Source organism: Anomaloglossus baeobatrachus, chromosome 3 (genome assembly GCF_048569485.1).
Source record: "Anomaloglossus baeobatrachus isolate aAnoBae1 chromosome 3, aAnoBae1.hap1, whole genome shotgun sequence".
Classification (NCBI taxonomy): domain Eukaryota; kingdom Metazoa; phylum Chordata; class Amphibia; order Anura; family Aromobatidae; genus Anomaloglossus; species Anomaloglossus baeobatrachus.
The window spans coordinates 518,063,897-518,082,430 of NC_134355.1; the positions used below are offsets into that span (position 1 = coordinate 518,063,897).

The following is an 18,534-nucleotide window of genomic DNA, read 5'->3' on the forward strand; positions in this document are numbered from 1 at the left end:
ACCAAATGGCAGCACGAAGCGACCACCGATCAGTAAACTTTTACAGATTGGCAGTTTTATGACTGCCTGCTTACAAAACCAGACCAAAGCATACTAGATCCCTCAGTGCACATCGGCTGCCATGGTTCTCAGTGGCTGAAGCCCTGTCTACACAGCATGATGCACCACTGGGAACGATATTAAACAAGATGGACTCTAACTACTTTAGGCCTGCGACACACATCCGTGCCGCCGGCACGTGTTTGTCATTTTTTACACGTACCGGCGGCACGAAGACACGTACAGCAATGCTACCCTATGGTAGCAGGCACACACACGTAAAACCACACGGAACGCGTGTCCGTGTGCGTTTGTACGTGTGTGCGTTTTTCAAAGCGCTGACATGGCAGTGTTTTCTCCCGCAGCACGGGTATCACACGGCCCGCACCCGTACCACACGGGTGTAGTGTGGATGCGGTCCCGTGTGACACGCGCCGGAGAAAACACACGTGTCAGTGAAAAAAAAAAAAACATTAACTCACCTTCTCCTGCCCTCCTGTCTCTGCCGCTGCTGCCTCTTGCTGCCGACCGCCGCTCATTAATCTCATAGAATATTCACTTCACTGCCTGGCAGCAGCAGCAGCGGGGAGACGGGAGGGCTGGAGACCGAGGATCAGCACCACGGACAGCAGCGCAGACAGCAGGAAGGACCAGGTGAGTATGATAATTACCGGTTCTACGTGTGCTATCGCGGATAGCACACGTAGAACACACGTGTCCCGCACGTACCAGAGACACGTACTTACCTGCACGCAACACGCAGGGGAAATACGTGTCTCTCGGCACGTGCGTGAATTTCACGTGAATGTGGCAGAGGCCTTACATTGTATCAAAGTGTCATATCTTCAGTGTTGTCCCATGTAAAGATATCAAATATTTACAAAAATGTGAGGGGTGTACTCACTTTTGTGATATACTGTATGTTAGCACATCAAGGGCCTTTAAAGCAGCTTGGCTAAAATTAATGGGGTTCTTCGGGTATATGATATTGATGACCTAAGTGTGGGAATGCACGGTTTCGTTCAATGTGTAGCAGCAGCAACTGGGTCCTGCAGAACGGCTCCTGTTCTTTTGTGCAGTACTTCACAGCAGGTGCAATACACTAGTGATGGGTAGTTTGTGAGTGAGTAGTTCAAAATGAACTAATCTTCAGAGTGAACTAGTTCATCTAGTCACCATCCTGAGCAGTGTGAGGAGACAGAGTGATCATCTACAGCTCCAGGAGGCTCCTGCTCTCACACTGGCTCTTTATAACTCCTGATGCTGGAAAAGGAGGTAGTAAAGCACTAGCACACATCAAATACAAATATAATAGTAATATTAATAAAAACTGAAATTGCAGAGTAGACAAGACACCGCTCATATGTGTGTATGAGAGAGTGTTTGTGTGTGTGTGGGTCATGCCCCTCACCTGTCTGTGTGATAAGATCAGCCTCCTGTAGAGGATCAGCCTCCTGTAGAGGATCAGCCTCCTGTAGTCTAGAAGATCAGTCTTGCTAAAATTGTTACCACTGGCTCATGTCCTGTTCTCAAAATGGTGGCTGCTGAACTGCTTCTCAGCTCCCTCATACACATTCATTATGGGTCAGTACTCTACACTCTACACAGGGGGCGCTGCTGGGCTCAGTGAGAGGCATCAGACTGAACTAGGCTCTCCTGATTCATTCTCAATACATTTAGTTCAGCAGCTCATATAGTTTATTTAGTTCACAGGTTACATGATGCATTTCCTGTCAGCTTCTCACAGGACAGGGTGGAGAGAAATACTGAACTAAATGAACTAATCTTTTGAACTAATCTTTTCAGTGAACTAGTTCATGGTGAACTAATCACCAAAATGAACTAGATTTCCCATCACTACAATACACTGAATGGAGTTTACATCTAGGTAACACCAGAGCTGCGGGCAGCTGATAAGTAAGTTTGCTGAGGGTCATGCCCTCAATGATCTGAGGCCATCTATATTATATGTCCAGTGAACCTCCTTAATGATCCCAAATCTAAACCCACTGTGAGTCAGATCATGCTCTATAAACTGTGCCTCAGTGGTTAGCACTGCAGTCTTGCAATGGTTATCACTGCAGTATGGCAATGGTTATCACTGCAGTCTTGCAATGGTTAGCACTGCAGTTTTGCAATGGTTATCACTGCAGTTTTGCAATGGTTATCACTGCAGTCTGGCAATGGTTAGCACTGCAGTCTTGCAATGGTTATCACTGCAGTTTTGCAATGGTTAGCACTGTAGTTTTGCAATGGTTAGCACTGCAGTTTTGCAATGGTTAGCACTGCAGTCTTGCAATGGTTATCACTGCAGTCCTGTAATGGTTAGCACTGCAGTCTTGCAATGGTTATCACTGCAGTCTTGTAATGGTTAGCACTGCAGTTTTGCAATGGTTAGCACTGTAGTTTTGCAATGGTTAGCACTGCAGTTTTGCAATGGTTAGCACTGCAGTCTTGCAATGGTTAGCACTGCAGTCTTGCAATGGTTAGCACTGCAGTCTTGCAATGGTTAGCACTGCAGTCTTGCAATGGTTAGCACTGCAGCCTTGCAATGGTTAGCACTGCAGTCTTGCAATGGTTAGCACTGCAGTCTTGCAATGGTTATCACTGCAGTCTTGTAATGGTTAGCACTGCAGTCTTGCAATGGTTATCACTGCAGTCTTGTAATGGTTAGCACTGCAGTCTTGCAATGGTTAGCACTGCAGTCTTGTAATGGTTATCACTGCAGTCTTGTAATGGTTAGCACTGCAGTTTTGCAATGGTTATCACTGCAGTCTTGCAATGGTTAGCACTGCAGTTTTGCAATGGTTAGCACTGCAGTTTTGCAATGGTTAGCACTGCAGTCTTGCAATGGTTAGCACTGCAGTTTTGCAATGGTTATCACTGCAGTCATGCAATGGTTAGCACTGCCATCTTGCAGTCCTGGGGTCATGTCTTCAAATCCAAGAAAGGACAATATCTGCGAGGAGTTTGTGTGTTCTCCACATGTTTGCGTGGGTTTCCTCTGGATACTCTGATTCCCTCCCACATCCAAACACATACTGATACAGAACTTAGATTGTGAGCCCCAATGGGGACAGTGATGATCACATCTGTAAAGAGCTGCGGAATATGATGGCGCAATATAAGTAAGCAAAACAAATAATAATTAAACGCTGTATTTAGCGAGTCAACCAATGAGTTAGTCATGCCACGCAATGAATGCCTCCGGTGTGTGCAGCTGTACTTCCTTTATGCTAAATTTACATGAAAATTAACAATTGTATACTAATAAAAATATAACAGCAAGGTTTAATTTACCAAGTGCAATCAAAATCCACTCTTTAGATAGAAAAACAATGGCATGATATTTTACGACACATTTCTCTAGATATATCGCACTAGACATGGATTTTGAGTGCAAGAATAAAGGTTCATCAGGCATGTAAAATAATTAAGAAACAAAGCTGGCACCTACCAACACTTGCAGCGGGTGTCATGCACAAAATTGAGCCTGCCCATCATGCATTGCAACAGGAAGGTGGATTGAAAGGGGAAAGAATTTTAAAAAAACAAACAAAAAAAAAAACAACCCATCACACATGTTATTATTAGGAAAAATTATTTATACAAGAAAGAAATGTGTTATTATGGCAACAGTGGCATAAACAGTGAGCATACTAAAATCACAGAGGAGCATAGTGGCTGATTAGGATATTTGTGGAGCAGAGGTACAAAGGGAGAACTGTATTACTGATCACCATGTTTGTTAGTGTCACAATCGCTGGGACAATATGTACTTAATAATGAGGACATTTACACACTGCAGAGGATGCACTATGTGACAGCAGGAGAATGATTTTTGTGTTTTCAGGTACAACAGGAAAAGACAGGTAATCTCTGTCCTGCCATCGGCTGCTGGTCATAACCACTGACGAGGATGATCAGTGACCTACTTTCCTTTCATAACATGATGACTTTATTGTGCTAAATTGTTAATAACTGCCATAGATCAGACAGGTTCACATCATCATCACCAGAGCTCCTGTTGAGAATCTATTCCTGAGACTATGTGCAATGTTTGCTACTCACAATAGAACTTATAGATGATTATTTTATGAAAAGGGACAGTATTGAGGGTGAATGTAAACTCCCATCCACAAGATTAGAAAGTATATGCCCATGTTTAAAGGGAATCTATCACCAGGTTTGTGCTACGTCATCTGAGAGCAGCGTAATGTAGGAAAAGAGATTCTGAAGCCAACTACATATCACTTAAGGGTGCTTTACACGCTGCGACATCGCTAGCGTTTGCTAGCGATGTTGAGCGCGATAGCACCAGCCCCCGTCATACATGCAATATGTGGTAATCGCTGCCGTAGCGAATTATCAAACTATCGAATTATCTCTACGGCAGCGTCACACGTCTGTGACCGCCGAACAATCCCTCCCTCAAGGTTCGGTGTCACAGCGATGTCACTGCGGCGTCAGTAAGCAGCCGGCCAATAGAAGTAGAGGGGCAGAGATGAGCGGGACGTAACATCCCACCTACTTCCTTCCGCATTGCCGGTGGATGCAGGTAAGATGTTCGTCGTTCCTGCGGTGTCACACATAGCGATGTGTGATGCCGCAGGAACGACGAACAACATCGCTAGTGCCCAAACAACGATATTTTGTTTTAGAACGACCTCTCCAAAACCAATGATTTTTACCACTTTTGGGATCGTTGGAGGTCGCTCGTACGTGTTACACGCTGCAATGTCGCTAATGGCGCCGGATGTGCGTCACAAACACCGTGACACCGATGATATATTGTTAGCGATGTTACAGCGTGTAAAGCACCCTTTAGATTACTGGTTGCAGCCGTTCTGACACAATCAAACATGTTAGCTTTAGCGAAGCAGCAGAGCTAAAAAAGCTGCCCCCACCCACACCAGACTTCAGTCTACATTTCTATAGACAAAAGCTGGAAATCACACAGAAGGGCGGAGTCGAACTTGAGCCTCTCCTCAGCTACTGAAGCTTAAACTAACATTGCAGGTAAAAAAAAAAAACACACTTTGTGATAAGAGACACATGGCTGAAATCTCTGTGTTAACCCTTGCAGCATGCTGTTTCAGATTAGATAGCAAAAACTTGCTGACAGACTCCCTTTAATTGCTTTACTGTATTTCACATATAGATATAATATACACAAAATCATTAATGGGTAGTTTCAAGTCATAAATTGATGGCAAATCATTGGGATATGCTATTGCATTATGGTCACTGTGGCCTGACCTCTTGGATCCCCACTGTTCTTAAAAATGAAGAAGCTGCAGATCCATTGCTGCATCCCCTCCATACCACCGGACTGTGTAGGGAACTGCAGTCGGCCCCATTCACATCAATAGATCCATGCTGTAGATCCCTTCACAGTGGGTAAGTGTAGCCCTGTTGTTTGGATTCTAAAACATTATGTGGTTTACTATCTTAAAGGGAACCTATCAGTGTAAAAACACTATTAACCTTCAGATATGGGGTTAATCAGCAGGATATCAGCATTTGAAATCTGTCTGGTGCCTGAACTTAGAGTCTCAGTCATGGGGGCGGTGCCAGAGTGAGTTCAGTCACCGCTCTGTTTATTGAGAGTGTAATCGCACCAATTGCACTGAATGACAGCCACTCAGCATTATAGGAATTTGTCAATCAGTGCGGGGGGCGCATTTACAGCCGCCACTCTCAATGCACTGAATGTTCACTAAACCTGCGCCGCCACCGCCCCCATGACTGAAAACTAATGCTGCCAGGAGAAAAAAAGTTCTTTTCCTCCCGGAAATGGGGCTCTGAGTGCAAGCAGTGGGTAGGTTTCAAACATTGTAGATTAACCCCATATTTTCAGGTTAACAGTGCTTTTACACAGGACAAGTACCCTTTAAAAGGACTCTCTCTGCTCCCCTGACATTTTTTTTTTAGTAAATGCTTGTATTCCTCATAACGTAACAATTCTGTAGCATCTTGAGTTAACTATGAATTGTGCTGTTCCTCCATTATTCCTTTTCATTGTTTTTCTTTATAAATTGACAACTGGGTGTTACTATTTGGGGAGGTGTCCCTACATTAATTTTCCAATCACTGCTGATAGTGAGGAGACCCCTCTAAGAAGGGCATTCCCCAGTTGTCACTTTATGCAGGAATAATAAGAGAGTAACCACACTGTACAAAATTCTAACAGAAGGTGATCCAAAATAGTTATTTCATGTACAATGCAAATTTCTTATTAAAAAAGAAATGTCAGTAGTGGTGACGGATCATCTTGAAAAGTTGATCATCAAAGTTCAAGGCTAGAAATGGCAGCTCGTATCATGCTGAATGCCGCGAGCTGTAGAGGTAGGGAAGAGAGATTCCACTGATTGTTTAATAAAGGAGCTAAGCAATAGTAGATCACTTGGACCTTGTATTTTCATCAGCTAGGGCAGGTCCAAAAGGGATGTAAACTGAGCAGGAAAAATCCACATGTAGATTTGCCACAAACTGAACCTCACGCAATGGAGTGTGAAATCCGTGGAGTCAATCCACAACATAAGTTGAAATGCGAATTTGAAATCTAAGTGAAGGTAAAATGGTGAAAATCTCGTCCACATTTCTGGCACTGTAATGCATTGCAGCTATGAAAATCTGTATGGAAAACATATAATACTGCCCCATGTGAACATACGCTAGCTGAAATGTTGTCCTATATGTGTCTCTCTTTACTACACCCTTGACGTCTCACACCATGCAATAATAATACAGGACAATGCCTGGTTCTCTTTTTACAAAGTTCATCTCAGTCAAAGGGGTTGTCTGGGCTTGGGACAAAAGTCTGCAGTCAATATATGTGACGGCACACTGCCAAATCGCAACAGTGTGCATGCTATCACGATTCTGCAGGAGTTCTGGTGTCAGTTAGTGGTCTTGTGGCCGCATGTATCTGTGGTCATGTGCCTACTACTCTTATCTGGTTATTCCCAATTGGGTGTCATCACGTGGCCATCTACCTGTACCGAGCATGCCACAGAACCATGAGTCTGCTGTCATATAGAATAACTGCAGACTTTTCTCTAAGGGTCGGACCACCCTGTAATCATACCCCATCACTGTCCCAAATTTCACTTCACTCATTTACAAAATACATAATGTCAGACTACACTCAGTAAGTCATACAGTATAGTAAACTATATATATACAGTTAGGTCCAGAAATATTTGGACAGTGACACAATTTTCGCGAGTTGGGCTTTGCATGCCACCACATTGGATTTGAAATGAAACCTCTACAACAGAATTCAAGTGCAGATTGTAACGTTTAATTTGAAGGTTTGAACAAAAATATGTGATAGAAATTGTAGGAATTGTACACATTTCTTTACAAACACTCCACATTTTAGGAGGTCAAAAGTAATTGGACAAATAAACCAAACCCAAACAAAATATTTTTATTTTCAATATTTTGTTGCGAATCCTTTGGAGGCAATCACTGCTTTAAGTCTGGAACCCATGGACATCACCAAACACTGGGTTTCCTCCTTCTTAATGCTTTGCCAGGCCTTTACAGCCGCAGCCTTCAGGTCTTGCTTGTTTGTGGGTCTTTCCGTCTTAAGTCTGGATTTGAGCAAGTGAAATGCATGCTCAATTGGGTTAAGATCTGGTGATTGACTTGGCCATTGCAAAATGTTCCACTTTCTTGCACTCATGAACTCCTGGGTAGCTTTGGCTGTATGCTTAGGGTCATTGTCCATATGTACTATGAAGCGCCGTCCGATCAACTTTGCGGCATTTGGCTGAATCTGGGCTGAAAGTATATCCCGGTACACTTCAGAATTCATCCGGCTACTCTTGTCTGCTGTTATGTCATCAATAAACACAAGTGACCCAGTGCCATTGAAAGCCATGCATGCCCATGCCATCACGTTGCCTCCACCATGTTTTACAGAGGATGTGGTGTGCCTTGGATCATGTGCCGTTCCCTTTCTTCTCCAAACTTTTTTCTTCTCATCATTCTGGTACAGGTTGATCTTTGTCTCATCTGTCCATAGAATACTTTTCCAGAACTGAGCTGGCTTCATGAGGTGTTTTTCAGCAAATTTAACTCTGGCCTGTCTATTTTTGGAATTGATGAATGGTTTGCATCTAGATGTGAACCCTTTGTATTTACTTTCATGGAGTCTTCTCTTTACTGTTGACTTAGAGACAGATACACCTACTTCACTGAGAGTGTTCTGGACTTCAGTTGATGTTGTGAACGGGTTCTTCTTCACCAAAGAAAGTATGCGGCGATCATCCACCACTGTTGTCATCCGTGGACGCCCAGGCCTTTTTGAGTTCCCAAGCTCACCAGTCAATTCCTTTTTTCTCAGAATGTACCTGACTGTTGATTTTGCTACTCCAAGCATGTCTGCTATCTCTCTGATGGATTTTTTCTTTTTTTTCAGCCTCAGGATGTTCTGCTTCACCTCAATTGAGAGTTCCTTAGACCGCATGTTGTCTGGTCACAGCAACAGCTTCCAAATGCAAAACCACACACCTGTAATCAACCCCAGACCTTTTAACTACTTCATTGATTACAGGTTAACGAGGGAGACACCTTCAGAGCTAATTGCAGCCCTTAGAGTCCCTTGTCCAATTACTTTTGGTCCCTTGAAAAAGAGGAGGCTATGCATTACAGAGCTATGATTCCTAAACCCTTTCTCCGATTTGGATGTGAAACTCTCATATTGCAGCTGGGAGTGTGCACTTTCAGCCCATATTATATATATAATTGTATTTCTGAACATGTTTTTGTAAACAGCTAAAATAACAAAACTTGTGTCACTGTCCAAATATTTCTGGACCTAACTGTATATATATATATATATATATATATATATATATATACAGGGTGGACCAGAAGATGGACAGTATGTGCAACAGGGTTATCGAACATGGTGTAAAGTGAAACTGACTCAGTTGCCCTTAGCAACCAATCAGATTCCACTTTTCATTCTTCACAGACTGCTCAGAAAATGAATGGTGGAATATGATTGGTTGCTAAGGGCAACTGAATCAGTTTCACTTTACACCATGTTTGAAAACCCTATTACACACACTGTCCACCTACGTTTGGACCGCCCTGTGTATATATATATATATATATATATATATACTGGCGGACACAGACGGAAGAGGCCCCTGTGCAAGATTGGTAATTGGGCCCTTTGCAGTCCAATAGCTCCTCATAATGCAGAGTTATACTTACTTTAGAGCTGGACACGGACCCAATTACTCCTTGAGCCCCTGTGCGGCTGCACAGGTTGCACCAATGATATGTCAACCGTATATATATATATATATATATATAATCAGATCTACATATGATATACAGTCAGCACTGTCACTTGCAGCTAACATTTCCTTGCAGACATCTACCAAGACTCCCCGGTCGGCTTACCTGGTGGGAAAAAGGCTGCCTGTTGCTGGAGCTGCATGTTGGCAAGAGCCTGTTGGTACTGGAAAAAACCCGTATTAAACATTCCGGTGGCACCATTGGTTTTTTCAAGTGCAGGCCTCTTTGGTAATGGGGGAAGTACAGTTTGAGGAATTCCCTTCATTCGGAAGGAGTGCGAAGAAACCATAAAAGAAATTAGGAAAATTAATGAATAAAAAATGTAAAAAAGAGCAGATTCACATTATATACACTCTCAGTGCTGAAGAGGGCTGCAGAGGAGTAAATTCTGCAGACATTTCCAGGACTGAGGGAAATGAGCCATAAGCAGATAAAGCAGCAATCTAGTCTACTGTACTAATGGTAGAAACCCAACCCCGAGGAGCCGCGGATCCCTGCCATAGGGTCCACTGCCCCTCTTCATACATATAGGTAGCAGACATTATAGGTAAATAATATCTGTACCTTTCAGGGGAAGGGGAATGTACAACAATATCTTAATAAAAAAAATACTGCGGAGCTATATGGCAGGTAGAATATTATATGGCTATCATTTAGAAAAAAAATATTAGAAGCAAGGGTGTTTTTTCTGCACTGCTAGCTCCATGAAGGTCAACAATTAAAGCAACAGTTACTCTACAGAATGACTGAAGAAGGTAGGATCATGTAGAGATAAACCCACACTTCCCAAAAACTACCTACATGTAGTCATGCAAACTGTACCAATGCATGCAGGTATGTTAACATTGACTTACAAATGTTAAAACTATACATACATAAGAGTAGCAATAGAGCCATGCCAACCACACACATATAGTACACACATTTATGTACAGTTTGTGGTCTACACTATGGAAATACTATATCTGCTGAGGCAGTACTGAATGTGGTAACTGCGGCTAGTACAATGATGCAGACCAGAAAACCTTCAATTAACACTTAACGAGTCGCGATATCATGATGCAGCAAACCATACCGGAAGCCTGTCAGGATGATTATAATAATCCAACTAGCGGTATGGCTGTATAGGACATAGACAGCAATATAATGAGCCATCCGATGTGTCAACAGTGAGAAATCAAGCTTATGGGAATGTTCATCCAATCAGAGAACCCTGACACACTGACAATGCACTTCTAGGATAATTTGCATGTGTTGTCACAGCTTGAGTTATCAGTGATGACTCGTCAGATTACTACAAAACACACATCAATTTATTCTTGTTTGTAGAATCCTCCAGACAGGTTCCCTTCGTTGGGACATCTTTAATGGCTATATTCCAATCTAAAAAATAACCTTTAATAAAGCATCCAAAAATTACAATTCATTGATATGAAAGCATTTAAATGTAGAATGTGCAATCATAGTGCAGAGGATTATACACATACGGTATATGTATATATCAAGATGTATGGTGATTAATAATACAGATAAGCTTATGTGGTGCCCCTGAGGCTATAATCACCACAGAGGTATTGAACCTCAGCCAGAGGTGTGGTATCCCATTCCTGGGTAAGGAGGAGGTCACAAATCGGTATACACACAAACACAGACACATTCTTATTTAGCAACACTCCATCAGACCAGGGTCTTGACAGCCAGCTGGGAGGTGGGGATTAGTTAGTGGGAGCACACTGTAGAATGTTAGTCAGTCAGGAAGTTGCGCGGAGGAGCGAAGACCTGTGGTCTGGAGCTGGAGCAGCTCGGCCCAGGCATAGGAGAGAAGGGGTCCTAAAACCGCAGTGGAAGGACTTGGCCGCAGTAGGGGACCGGCCCTTCAACTAGTCTAGTGGAGAACTACAAGCCTCAGCTAGCAAACCGAAGGCTAAGGTTACTGCAAATACCGAAGGCACAACTGCATACAAATCCGTTGGAAGGTGACCATGTAGGGCCAAGGCACAGAGCTTCAAGCCACCTGACAGTGTCCACGGACACCGGCTCATGGCACTGTGTGCGTAGGCGTGGGAGAGGTCAGTGCAGGAAGACGACCAGGGAAGGAACATAAAAGGGTGCACCAGGTTGTGCCTCCGAACTATCCGGGGATCGGCTGGAGCCCATCACAGCAGAACTCAGCACTCCGGGGGCGACATTTGACCGGTCATGTAAACCAGGTACTTTCAACAGTGAGTAAAATCATGAGATTTCATTCCTGCGTTGCTCAGTTATTTGTCTGCGATTCCAGCCCTGCACCCTGCCTTTACCTAGCCATCATTCGTAAAGACTACTACTCCCAACAGCCCTGGGGCCCAGCTCTACCTGTGGAGAGCTATACCAACTCAGCTGCATCACCACCGACCCCTAGGGAACTGAATAGCAGCGGTGGCACATATCTGGCCACATACCACAGGTGGCGTCACAAACTATCATCCCCTGTAAATATTTCCCCACCACCGTTTTATAACAACACCGCTGGGGTCATGGAACCAGGCCCTGTCGCTGTGACATCCTCCGAGCAGAATAGAGTCGGCCCGGTAATGAGTGTCCCCGGTGGGGCGTGTCACTTACCTTTTAGAGGTAAGCTTATGTGTATTAAGCCTGCTTTACACGTTGCAATTTCGCATACGATATCGTATGCGATTTGCAACGCCCCCATCGTATGTGTGGCATGTTCAATTTGTTGAACGTGCCGCACAAACGATTAACCCCCGTCACACGTTCTTACCCGTCCATACGACCTCGCTGTGGGAGGCGAACGTCCACTTCCTGGAGTGGGAGGGACGTTCGGCGTCACATCGACGTCACGCGGCAGCCGGCCAATAGAAGCAGAGGGGCAGGGATGAACGGGGCGTAAACATCCCGCCCACCTGCTTCCTTCCGCATTGTCGGCGGGAGCCGCGGACAGAGGTAAGCTGTCGTTCAATGTTCCCAGGGTGTCACACACTGTGATGTGTGCTGCCTCGGGAACATTGCACAACCGCACGTTCAATCTTGAATGAACGACGTGCACGCGATGAACGGATTTTCATTCAATCGCAATTGCATGGAGGTTTTACACGCTACAATCATACTTACGATGCCGGATGTGCGTCACTTACGACGTGACCCCGCCGACACATCGTAAGATATATTGTAGCATGTAAAGCGGCCTTTAATCACCATACATCTTGATATATACATATATGTGTATAATCTTCTGCGCCATATTTGCACGTTCTACATTTAAATACTTTTATGTCACTGAATTGTAATTTTTGGATGCTTTATTAAAGGTTATTTTTTAGATTGGAGTATTGGCTTTTGATTTATAGATTTTGATGATTCCAAGGATACATATCATATAAGCAGACATCTTTAATGGCTTGTATTTTGTGGCATCATGGTATGTAATATGTTAATTGTCAAGTTAATGTTTGCTACATCCACATGTTTAGAGTAATATCTGTACTGATGTAGCAGAACTGAATGGGTTATTAAACGCTTTGGGGATCTATTACTTGAGCAGGGAGGAAACCATTCCAGCAAAGATTATGCCTGACACCTGCAGTCCTATGTAAACCCATAGAGCACTCTATGCGGTAGCTCTGCTCCATCTGTATACATATATACTTATCTGTTACCACACTCAGTCTTACATCTTATTTCCTGACCATACCACAGAAAATATTCTACAAAACTCAATAATGTATTCTATGCTTGCAACTTGTTTCTACAGTAAAAGCTACATGCCAAGCTAAAAGGTGAAAGGTCATAGTACCAGGTCAAAGGTTGCCTCGAGGTTTCGCTTCAGTGATTTGACAGCCGACTGAGTCTTAATTAGCAGGCAGCGAGCACATGATGGCAATGGGCCAATGGGGTTCAAGCGCATTAACATAAACAGCAAGCAGAGGTGCATCATGGGGGCAGCAGTGCATATTTTGGTAGGTGAGAAAAAAAAACAAATAAAAAAACAAATCATCCGAATGCCGTATAACAACAGATAACAAGACTAAGCATGCACAATAAAGGCTCTGGATTGTTATTGTCATACAACTGAGAATTACTACACATCATTAATGACCGCTATCGGATTTGCTGGTGTTTTCACAGCAGGAAAAGAAACGTCATCAAATTCTACAATTGTTACCAAAATTTTAAGGGAGTGAACCCAGCAAATGAGTGTAACTTGATGTATGGAGTAACACTGGCATGCTTTTTGTATTGCTTTATTCCATGCATTACCTAAGAGGGTATATATATACAGTAATATATAGCTATATACGTATATATTGTTGAGCCATTACTATGCCTCTCAGCATTATGGCTTATTGGCCAGCGTGCTCTTAATTTCTGCCCTCAGGTGCTGTACTTCTTTATTGACCGTCTCACGTATGGTGGTAACATTGCACAAAAACTGAATATTTAGATTGTGTTGCCTACCTCCATCACCACCCTTATCTTATAAATGGATGGTACTGTATAATCCAAGAATGTGCCATCACTTTATGATGGGTAGGGGTCCAACCTCAGGAACCCTCCATGATCCTGTATACCTGGAGATTGGATCCTCCACTGATCATAAAGTCATCCAAGCAATATACCATCCCTTTGGCACCCCGGTATTACCCCTTTAATTGAATTCTAGTAATGTGGAAATAACCAAGGTCCTCTGGATCTGCCAGACATCATTTCCTAGCAGATTTGTGATACGTCATTTAGGGGGTCTACATATACATACATGGATATGGCCGTAATGTGGATACATGTTGCACAGATCTATAATATTGCACCCACAGAACGTTATGGGTTCATAATACATGTCAATGATTATTTGTCTCACTTATTCACATTAAAAAAAAAGATAAAAACTAATTTTGCCATACTCTAGTGAAGGGGGTTTAGAAATATTAAATGGTTATTCCATAACATAGGTGACCACTAGAACGTCCAATGACCCCGAAAACATGCCTCTGAACTACTCCATCTGAATGAAGCGGTGGCCGAGTATACTGCATGTACCACAGCTCTTTATTCTCTATAGGATTGATGAAGATAAACGACTACAATCTAAAGGGGGCTTTACACGCTGCGACATCGCTAATGCGGAGTCGTTGGGGTCACGGAATTTGTGACGCACATCCGGCCGCATTAGCGATGTTGCTGCGTGTGACACCGATGAGCGATTTTGCATCGTTGCAAAAACGTGCAAAATCGCTCATCGGTGACATGGGGGTCCATTCTCGATTATCGTTACTGCAGCAGTAACGATGTAGTTCGTCGCTCCTGCGGCAGCACACATCGCTATGTGTGACGCCGCAGGAACGAGGAAACTCTCCTACCTGCCTCCCGGCCGCTATGCGGAAGGAAGGAGGTGGGCGGGATGTTACGTCCCGCTCAGCTCCGCCCCTCCGCTGCTATTGGGCGGTCGCTCAGTGACGTCGCTGTGACGCCACACGGACCGCCCCCTTAGAAAGGAGGCGGTTCGCCGGTCACAGCGACGTCGCTGGGCAGGTAAGTATGTGTGACAGGTCTGCGCGATGTTGTGCGGCACGGGCAGCGATTTGCCCGTGTCGCGCAACAGATGGGGGCGGGTACCCACACTAGCGATATCGGGACCGATATCGCAGTGTGTAAAGTAGCCTTAAGGCTTTTTCAGGCGGTAACATAAATAATTAATGGAGATGGGGCGCATTTGTCTGGTCACTGCTCCATTTAGATGGGGCTATGCTGAAATGTTGGGGATCCCAATGGTCAGACTTAAGGATAGGTGATAACATCTAGAGAAGGGAATAACCCCTTGAGGCCTTGTTCACACTTTGAGTATTTAGTAAGTTTTCTACCTCTGTATTTGTAAGACAAAACCAGAAATGGGTAATAAATACAGAAGTGGTACCCGTGTTTATATTATACATTTTCCCTGATTGTCCCACTCCTGGTTTTTGATTGTCCCCCTCCTGGTTTTGGCTACAAATACTGAGGTAAAAAACTCATCAAATACTCCATGTGTGCAAGTGACCTAACCAGGTTCAAGGTGATGATATGGTGTAGAGTGTAGGCTCTGTACTGTAAATGAGGGCCTAAGGGTCTGTAAAACAGAACTGTAGAAACTCCTTGTGCTGTTATGCAGAGGATTGTGCGGTGGGCATGAGGTCTAAATAATACCCCCATGTCTGAATACCCAGGATCTACACCTCTTTTGTAGACACCCAGAATGGAAGTCAAAGATGGAGAGATACCTTGGTTAAATCCACAGATCAGCACCCCAGGTGAGACTTTAGGAGGCGGTGAGGAGGAGCAGGCACAGCCTTTTCAGTTTTTGCCCAGCGTTACACTTTAGTAAGTTCGAGGCCTGTATGTATGGTGCAGGGGTAATCTTCAAAGCAACCTTTTTCCCTGGAGTTTTCTATAAAGACTGGTGTTTGGGGAGTCCCATGCTCACCCAACCTCACAAAGGTGCAGATAATGACCTGACCAAGAGATTAATATCTTAGACTTGGATGAGCTTCAAGTAGGAAAAAAAAGACCCTGTGCTCTGTATAATCTATTAATAAAAGTCATATAAGGACACTGACAGGTTGGAAATGAAGCCACCAAAATTCACGACAGCCATTTTCAGAGTCTAAATTCTGATGACCTGTGTGCAAGTGTTATGAAAGGCAAGAAAGATTGGGACATAATACATTAGTATTATACAGCATAGGCACACCGTGTCCTCCTGCAGTGTTATATTGCCCAATAGGTTATAGTCATAAAGCTGTCAAAGCAAGCTCTCCTCCTTGTCTCTAGTTATGGCTTATGTTACTTACACAGTATAGTGTATGGCAGAACGGACAGACTAAAGTACTATCCACACAACAGCTGTATACTTTCTATATCACTGCAATGCCGCATATATATACATATATATATATATATATATATATATATATATATGTATATATAGAGAGAGATATATAGATATATAAATATATACAATAGATAGATATATATAGATATATATAAAGCATAACCTTACATCTGTCAATGACACACACAATGATACAAGAACAAGTCTACAATACAGTATTGGGCATGCTATGGCTCAAAAGCACTAATACTATATCCAGAACAAATACATTGCAGATGTAGCAAAGCCGCATTTGTCCCATAGCTGCATTGCTTGTGCATTTTTAATTAACACTAACTGACATTTAATTCTGAAATGAAGTACATCTTACTAAGTCAGCACTGCTATATCTGCACTGCAGCACCAATATGTGACTATAATTCTACAGGACTGACATATTGGTCTCAGTGGACAGCGTAAACTTACCATGGCTGCTGCGGTTGCCGCTGCCTGGGCAGCTGCCGCCTGGTTGACCTGGTATTGTGCAGCCTTTATCTTGGCTTGCAAATGTGCAGGGGGGTGGAAGTATTTGCACTTTTCCCGTGAACATCTTCCTTTGATGTAATCCATACACACAGTGACGGTGTTATCGTTGGTGTCGATCATTGCGCTCTCTGCTGGGTGCGCAAACCTGCATTCGTTTTCTCCCCTGTTACAGTTGCCACGCTGAAACTCTCGGCAAACCTAAAAACACATCAGCAGACAGCATTACCTCGATGGGCACGACTGCAAACACCCACCGTCAATAGCGGATGTGATAATGCAGATAAAAAGTACCGCTATCCCGCTACATTCCCATTGATTCATTCTGAAAAATTGCACTAGCAATTTAATCTGAAGATGGAAAATTAAACACTATCCAAAATAAACACACTTTAGCCTTTTACGTATGAAGACTTCCCATACAGGAGGAGCAGTGAATCTTCAGGCCAATATTGAAGAAAAATTGCAATTTGTATTGAAGGCCACTAGAGGGCGCTCTAAGACTCTAGTAAAACTGGTACTAAAAACATAATTTAGATTGAGCAAAGTAACCATTGCAAAAAGGAAAAAAATTCAATTTGCTGCAGCTGAAGTCACCTCATTCAGGCAAGCACAATTGATTTTTGGTTGTGGTAAAATCTGCAACAAATCTTCTGAGTGTGAATATTCCTTTCATGTATGAACCTGGAATATCCTTGATAAGTGTATTATAGTATATAATGTGTTACATTTTTTTTTTCATTTATGTACATTATCTATCTATCTATCTATCTATCATGTATCTATCTATCTATCTATCTATCTATCTATCTATCTATCCATCTATCTATCTATCTATCAATCCCATCTATCCCATCTATCTATCTATCTATCTATATATCTATCTATCTATCTATCTATTCCACTGTGAATCTATGAGGATTAGAATAATAAACTGTTGCAGTTTTGTGCAGTTTCATGTACATCTATTTACTTCTATTTTCAGGAATCGCAATGTAGAAGAACTGTGCCATAGTTACTGCATGTGATGGGGGCTATTAGCTCCAAGCTATACACTTCTGACTAATCTCATACATACGGGGTTACCCCGGACCGTTTTCATACATCTGCCAGTCATGAAACCAGGTATGGACTGGACTGGCCGAGGCCCAAAGCCAATCTGGATACTCCATGCTGTACTATCAATATCGGAGATATGAAAAAGATCTTTAAGGGGAACCTGTGATTAGATGCCAAGCTGGTCCAGGACTAGAGAGATGTGACTAGTCCCCAGCCGACTGCTCCCTGCCCTGCTCCAGTTCACTGACACACAGGGAGAGTAATGTCACTCTACTAGATATGGGCAGGACAGCTTTTCAACTCTGGGGCCGATAGATCAAAGTGTTTACACCAGAATACTGGAATAAAACACTTTAGGGGGCTTTACACGCTGCGACATCGCTAATGATTTATCGTCGGGGTCACGTCGTTAGTGACGCACATCCAGCGTCCTTAGCGACATCGCAGCGTGTGACACGTACGAGCGATCTTAAACGATCGCAAAACAGGCAAAAATCGTTGGTTTTGGAGAGGTCGTCCTAAAACCAAATATCGTTGCCTGTTTATTAGTGATGTTGTTCCTCGTTCCTGCGGCAGCACACATCGCTGTATGTGACACCGCAGGAGCGACGAACATCTCCTTACCTACGTCCACTGGCAATGAGGAAGGAAGGAGGTGGGCGGGATGTTACGGCCGCTCATCTCCGTCCCTCTTCTGCTATAGGACGGCTGCCGTGTGATGTCGCTGTGAC

General features: G+C 43.4%; 1 protein-coding gene across 12 annotated transcripts in view; it reads right to left on the reverse strand.

Moving 5' to 3' along the window:
* The window catches only part of MBNL1 (muscleblind like splicing regulator 1), a 286,937-nt gene that overhangs the window by 17,455 nt on the left and 250,948 nt on the right, over nt 1-18,534 (reverse strand). For 6 of the 12 annotated variants that reach the window (XM_075340727.1, XM_075340730.1, XM_075340724.1 and 3 more), the window contains 4 exons: nt 16,688-16,945; nt 13,154-13,207; nt 9,466-9,619; nt 3,497-3,532 (listed from right to left, as the gene is read on the reverse strand). In XM_075340727.1, the coding sequence (XP_075196842.1) occupies nt 3,497-3,532; nt 9,466-9,619; nt 13,154-13,207; nt 16,688-16,945 (502 nt within the window). The remainder of the gene's footprint in view (nt 1-3,496; nt 3,533-9,465; nt 9,620-13,153; nt 13,208-16,687; nt 16,946-18,534) is intronic. The other 6 variants (XM_075340731.1, XM_075340728.1, XM_075340733.1 and 3 more) reach the window with 3 other exon arrangements.